This window comes from Asterias rubens, chromosome 5, assembly GCF_902459465.1.
Source record: "Asterias rubens chromosome 5, eAstRub1.3, whole genome shotgun sequence".
In the NCBI taxonomy this organism is placed as follows: domain Eukaryota; kingdom Metazoa; phylum Echinodermata; class Asteroidea; order Forcipulatida; family Asteriidae; genus Asterias; species Asterias rubens.
The window spans coordinates 11,949,604-11,957,213 of NC_047066.1; the positions used below are offsets into that span (position 1 = coordinate 11,949,604).

At 37.3% G+C, this 7,610-nt stretch overlaps 1 protein-coding gene across 1 annotated transcript in view; it reads right to left on the reverse strand.

Annotated features, from left to right (window-relative positions):
- Positions 1-583: 583 nt before the first annotated feature.
- LOC117290293 (low density lipoprotein receptor adapter protein 1-B-like) overlaps positions 584-7,610 on the reverse strand; it is a gene marked incomplete in the record, with an annotated part of 19,666 nt that continues 12,639 nt past the window's right edge. Inside the window, 1 exon segment of the mRNA XM_033771604.1 lies at positions 584-3,456. Within this exon segment, the coding sequence (XP_033627495.1) occupies positions 2,325-3,413 (1,089 nt within the window).

Sequence of the window (7,610 nt, forward strand, 5' to 3'; positions counted from 1 at the left end):
TAACTGTATTTTTTTTTTCATGTAGCATTTAGCAATATCTTTTGGGGATTTTACTTTGCGGGATATACCTACAATGCTTATTTACAATTTACTAATGATGCACCAAACCTTGCAATCTAAATTATTTTTATTATCCATTGATGTGTATCCAATTAAAACAGTTTTAATAATGGTCAAAATATTACTAGAAAAATACAAGGACGCCTCCACGTCGCGAGACAGACAGGTTCACAGGAGTGCACGCGTCACTACAGAAATAGTAAGCCCCCCCCCCCTTTTTTATGTCATTCAGAAACATATAATTGAATGGTCAGATAAGTTTCTAATACTCGTTACCAATCATGTATGGTTTAATACTGATCAACCGAACGAACTTTTCTAAGAACGCAAACAGCTCAGTTCTTATTTTCGATCTGCCAAAATGTTTAGGAAAAGAAAAAAAAGACAGTTTTCTATGAACAAACTCTACCTGGCAAGCAGATACAAACATGGTGTTACCGCAAACCATATTTAACCTTCTTCTTGTTGTAAGCATGTGCTGACGATAAGATAATACACAGGTAATTTTTCATTTTTTTTGGGGGGGGGGGGTGGGGTGATAGAATCAACAACCATAAAACAAAGCGATCCGAATACAGAGAACATTGTCAAGGTTTATTAAAATGTGAAGTAAGAAATGTTCCGTTTTATAAACAATAAAAGTCAGATAAACATCAAAGAATTACTCTGAATTAATACACGTAATTAAATGGCACATTACATCACTCTGAATAATATTACCAAGAATACAATATTTGGTAGGAAGAACGCCCATTTTAAATAAATAAGAATGGGTTTAGTTTGTAATAAACTAGCTTGTGCATATAAAGTACTTATTATAATATCTAATGATAGGATATTTGAGGAATTATTAGCGACAAAGATGACTCCATTACCTTCACTTGAACTTGTTAATTGTTGATGCAACAATCCAGTTCTTCTCCCGTTTTAATGCAGCTGTTTTTGACCCAAATCAAGCACCCCCTCATGTGTTGTGTGATCATGATTCTTACCACCTGTTTGTTTCTGAAAAACATACTTGTCACTCCAAATTAAGCATGCTCAATACACTGCAGTGTTAAAATATTGTGATATTATTGTGCAAAAGAAAAAAATGCTTCTAATGAAAATACTGAAATTTCAATTACATAGCATGTTGGTTGTTCGCCAAAAAGCACAAAGAATACACGACTTTCAGATCAGATATCAAAGTGCCATATGAGTTTAAAATTGTGAATTACAGTGACATATACACAACTATTATATCAAAAGAATAACAAATTTAATAGCAAACATTTCGTATGAGAGTAGGAAAACGACTTGTTGCCTTAGAAGGAATAATTTGGATTCAATAAATATTTACAGTACAATTTTGATAATTTTCTGAATAAAAAGTACATGTCTTTAAAAAAAAAATGCCGAGAGGTGTCACGTGTACAAAATAGTTAAGGAAGATAATAATGAACTACTGGTTCAGTGTTCACCTACAAAATGCGTTACTATTCTGTTAAGCTTGTCATTGGGTGTTCTTTTCAACAAAAATACACACCAACACGGACCAAAGATAAAGGATAGACTTCTTCCGAGAGGAAAACACTGAACTGAGCTTCTTCAAAGATTTGCGGTAATCTTAAAATAGTCAGTCGACTATAGGCCCAATTTCATTCAGCCTATTATAAGCACAAAGTTGTGCTAAGCACAGGAAAAAATTCCTCTAAGTTGACATTGTTGAAAATGACGCCCATCCATTATTTGATCTGCAAAACAAATTTGCTAATTAGTATTTTCTGCTAACAGCTCTATAAATTTGGGACCAGATTAGTTTCCCCGAAAGATTGAATAGCGGTGGCACAGAGATTTGCTTATGGCAATATTTACTTAGGATTCCCAAAACAACACCAAGAGCAACAAGCAAACAAACTAACAAAGAACCACCTACACTACATTGCTTAGCTAAATTACTGTTGAGAGCAGGAAATGCATAAATAAATATTCTTATGTCATATTCTGTTACAAATATAATCATAATTAGCTTTTGCTTTTGATTACCACTTGCGTTTCTCAAAATGGTCACAATAAATCTCACTCTCATCTGAAGTTTAAAGACACAGACTGTCCGATGTATGGTTCCAAGAAAATATCGCGACTAAGCGACAGGTTAGTATGATCAAGAAATCGGGACTAACGGGGCAACATTTCATGCAAAATTTTAAGGAGAAACATTCTATATTCGGCACCCCAGTTTGTCAAACTTAATACCCTTCGTGTTTCTTAAAAAAAACATATCAGCGTCCATCTGGGACACTTTTTGCCCTACGAGTTCCACTAGAGTGTGTTGCGTTATTGGATGGCTCATCCTGCCCATCCTCCAATGCTACGGGCTCTCGCGTCGCTACATCGTTCAATACACTACACACCTCCACATCCTTCAATTCCTCCTCAATGTCCACATCAAAGTTCAGCACAGTCGGGTCAGAAAACTCCTGCATTCTCCTCGAAAACTCTTCGAATTCAAGCAGGTCCGGGTGAATATCATCTGATGAGGATACATTGTGCTTCTTGCTGGTCCCAATATGGAACCATCTATCCATCCAGGCGGCAACTTTGTCCACGAGAGCAGTCGTTTCTTCGGGTGGTTTATTACTCGGCTCAATGCTAGGTATGCTCTTGCGAGACTCTTTGCGGCTCGCGTCTGTTTTGTTGGGGTCCGAGTCCAGCACCACACCGGGTCCTGCTTTGATCCTCTCCCTGAGTTGCTCACTCTTTAAGCACCTGCTCCAAGCTTCGAAGGCCACCTTGAAGGCTTTCAGGAGGTACACAACCATCGCACGGGCAAGCACGGGGTCACGGCAAAGGAAAGCATGGCATACAAATTTCTCCTCGGCTGAGGACTTGGCAGATTTCAAAGCCTTATAGTCATCAACTTTGCCCTTGGTGTTGACATCAACAACCACAGTGTCACCATTGCTGCCATTATTTGAACCTACCCCACTACTACCGCTGTCCTTCTCCTGTCCCTGGTCACTCTTCGTCTGCGGACGATAGTTAGTGACTATAGTGAAGACGTTCTGATACGTCTTGTCAGCAGCTCCATAAGTCACCGAGTAAATCGGAATGAATGTCTCCCGGCCACTCCGATGGCCAGATTTCTCCGTGACCCATATACCCCTACTGGATATGGTTAAGCTGACCGTCTGAAGCTCCCGGCCCTGGGCCTTCTTGACGAGATCGCTTACGGCATGCCTGGTGCACTCTCGACCCATCTTTGTCTTGGTGAGGGTTCGACCCAGGTAGTGCACATCGAAGAACGGTAGCTCGCCGTTCAGCTCCAGCTGAGCTTTCTTCTTCTTTTTTCGACCGAGAAGACCTGCCATGTTGTGTTCTGTCTCTCTTGTTTCGATTACCAATCATCAGTTTTAAAACTCCATACTGCTTACTCTTTCTCTCCAAATATCTGGAATTATAAATGATATTAAAGACACCATCAGTTTGATATTTCAAAAAGCTTAATGGTCAAGAGCAAAATGGTTAATCAATAAGCAAAATGGTCAACGAACTTCCGTCTTGACCCACTGGCAAACGTTTCTATCGATTATGTCTGCACACTGTCCATATTATTCTAAGATAACTCCCAATTGAGAGAATTATACAGAGTGCACAGAAAGATAAAAATCATGCCCCACTTCTTCAGAAACCTACCACCAAATACCACAAGGGCTGACTGAGTCTTAAGATTTCAATAATTGTTCAACTATTTTCTTCCTCCAAGGGTGAACACATTATACTATGTACATGTATACAGGGTTCTATTTTGTTTGGGTATCTGCTTATATGCACACCCTAACTAAATCCTGGCACTCATTTGGTGTCCATCATCATGATTTTTCACAGAGCCATTTTGAGGTATGGTGGACACGTTACCAGGGCTTCATTTGGTTAGGGTTAATAAGCTTCGGCTGCACCCCCCCCCCTCCCTCCTCTTATAAAGCACGAAGCTGTTGCATTTTACAGATAATCGCAAAGTTTTCCTTCGTGGTTTTATTTTCGACCCCATCCCTAATTCTCGAATTTGCTGAAGTGATGTTTAATTTTGGAGACTCTTGCAGTAAATTACTAGAATCGTGGTTCAAATTTTAGAAGCTGGTACCCAAGGCTTGTTATTCCTTGTCATTTTCATTTATGTTGTCTTTGGATAACAGATTGTTCCAGTGATTTTTTCGTAGGGAACAACAAGTGTCTCTCGTTAAAGGATTCGGGTACTTTTTCAAAATGTCCACAGATTTACATTAAACTTACATGGTTTGGAGATAATGATAGTGGAAAGCTTCCCTTGAAATTTTACTCATTTCTCAAAAACTACAGCACCTCAGTAAGTAAAATTTCAAGGTAAGCTGTCTACTATCATTATCTTCAAACTGTGTAAGTTTAATGTAAAGCTGTGGACATTGTGTTTTTTGTCATAAAAAAGTATATACCCTTTAACGGCTACCTGTAATTTTATGGCAAATATTTGTTATAAGGATGACAAGAATAAAGGCTTCACAGGCAACTTGTGTAGGCTAAATGTTGATGACGATGGAGCCAATTAGCTTCATTGTAATCTTCTTTTCATCATCATCACGAATATGTCGACTTAGCAATTAATCTGTAATGAGCCCTTTGGTGATCAAAATTTACGATAATTTCGTTACCATGACAACGTATTCCATTAGGCAGTCTGACATTGAGATATATGTTGTGTTCGGCAAAACACCATTTCAAGCCACGGTGTTGGTAATCGGCATAAGCAGCCATTTTGTAATGAATGACTGGTTGTGAATGTGGCTGTAATCAAGGTTGATTTAAATCAACGTTTGCCCTTGTTGTTTTGTTGACTGGCCAGTAGGATCAGTTGTCTTTGCATTTTACTGGTCAATTCATTTTTTCAACTAGTCAATCTTTTAAATGCAATAGGATTTTTTTTTTTTTTTTTAGGGGGGGGGGGGGGTATCTATTAACCGATGTTTGTTAGCACTGTCTACTCAGTACTTTCCAGAGTCCTGTGAAAACATTTCACAGGCATGTCACGACCCTTACAATTCTAGAGCAGTGTCTTACCAACTATCATAGACTACCGAGATTGCCCGGTAACTACACTCAGAAAAAGAATGGTAAAAAAAAGTTATGTTAAATGTGTTAAGTGAAAAAATACTTAACATAAGTAAAAATTAATGAAAAATTTAAACAAAATGTTTGTGTAAATAAAAAACTACTCAAATAGTTAGTAAAACTAATAGTTTACATAACTTAGCAACTTTAAACACATATTATGCAAATTTTACTGAACTGGTTGTAAAAGTTTACATGGTGTTTAGTAAACCACGATATTTTACTCAAGTATTGTGCAAAATACGCAGCGTGTGACTTGTCTGCTGGGGTCGCGCTCTGCAGTACCACAGTGTAACCACACACAACGTAACGAAATGGATCTCATGAAAAAAAAACCTTCTTGAGTGGAACTTCCCTCATTTAGTTGAGACGTTTGAAGGTAAGTACTATAACATATTTCTGTATTGATGTTATTATCTGTAGTGATAGACTATACACGACTCGTTAGCACGAGTTAGCACAGATAAAGGGACAGTTGAACGTCATATTTTGACTGACAACACTTTTGAACAGTGACTTGAATATCACAAATACATACGTAGGTCTGATCAATGGTCCCCGTATTGTGCACATAGTACACGTACAGCATGCATCGTTGAAGACCATTGTACACATGTACATCGCCACTGTGTTAAAGCACCACCACTGCATACAGCCACGGTGCATCAAGCCAATGATTGGGCTAACTTTAATCTCTCATTTGTTCAGAAGAACAATCAAATAACTTTTCAACATTTTGTCTTTACAAGATACTGACAAATGATACAACTGACTTAAAATGCAAATTCTGGGAGAGGGGAATCGCACAAACACATCTACCCTTTGTTTATTTTAACCTGTTAAAGGAATTATTCAAGAAATCTCACCCCCCCCCCCCCCCACACAAAAAAAAGGACGAAAGAAAAAGAACAAAAAGAAAAATCAGATAAAGATCAAGAAAAATCAAGTTTTCAGGTAGCCTACTGTTATGTGGGATTGCATATATAGCACCAAAATTATCTCTCCTCCTGGGATCCTATCACCTTATTCCAGAACTGCAAGTCTCCATCATTGAACCTTTTGTTGATTTGTTTATTTTTTAAGCCCCTATGTATTTGTTTATTTATTTTATTTTATTTCAATTTGTATTTGTACTTTTTTAAATTTATGTGCATGTACATCATGTACAAATTGTATTGCACATACATTGCAGTACTGGAACGTTGTCTCTATTGATCTATAAGTGTTGTAATATGATAATTAAACCACTATTGATATAAAATAATGGTTTAATCTGACATTGTGTGTACCCCATCCTTAAGACAATCAGATTAAATCATTATTTTACAGCAAAATTGGTTTAATTGTAATATTACAATACTTTAAGTTCATTACAGACAATATACACGTGTCATACAATTTGTACTGCACCCCCATTGAAATTTAACCTATTGTGTTTAATATTATTCCCCTTTATGCAGGAAAACACAAGTTTGGACCAGTATTTGAAAGACATCAACAGGGACACCAGATCGCAACCATGCTGATATTAGGTGGGTCTGCACTGGCTCCACAGCAAGTGTTCGTAATTTTTGAGCAAATGCATTTGAACAGTCATCCCTTGTGAAAGCACTGGATGTGTGTTTCAAAACACATTTTGTCTTCGACTTGAGCTACCAGGAGGAGTGTTCTGGCGTTTGGGAGTTCATTGAATTGGTTGTGTTTGAACTCAAAGGCGGTGTGAAGAGCAGCACTATTCGAGAGTTCAGGGCTTACTGTTCATCTCATGATGCATCTGATTAATGTTGACCATTCCATAAGCATTGTAGTTAAAGAAGTTCTTGCACAAAATGTTTGCAAATAAAAGCCAGATAAAAGCCTTGAAAAGCTATTGTGTCCATTTTATCCTTACAAAAAAATATTCGAGAGCTGATTATTGTTCCCAATGGGAGCTTGTACTTTTATACAAACATTACCAAAAGGGTAAAAAATTGTGCATAAATATTAAGCTATCTGTTAAAAATTGAACTACGATTCCAGTTGTTTACTGCAAGAATCTTGAAAAATTGGTTTTCAGAAACTCGGGTGGTGCAGTGAAAGTTCTTGCACAAAATGTTTGCAAATACGTATCAAAATCATAAGAGATGTGATAGTTGTGATAGTTTGGATTTATGGAACAACCTTACAGTTTAAATAGGAACTCAAAGGTCAAATTCAAATTTGTATTCAACACCCTTCCAGTTTTGTCAAATTTGTCAAAATGTCAAATTCAACGCCGTTTTGATTGCTTAGCGACAATGAGGATAAACCAATAATTCCCCATACAAATTGTTCAAACCCAAAATTGAATTTTTACCTTGGAGTTCTTCTTTAAGCTGTGTTAGCCTGGAAGTATTTATTCTGACCTTGCCAATTAATGTAATTTGACCATTCCAGAAGCATTG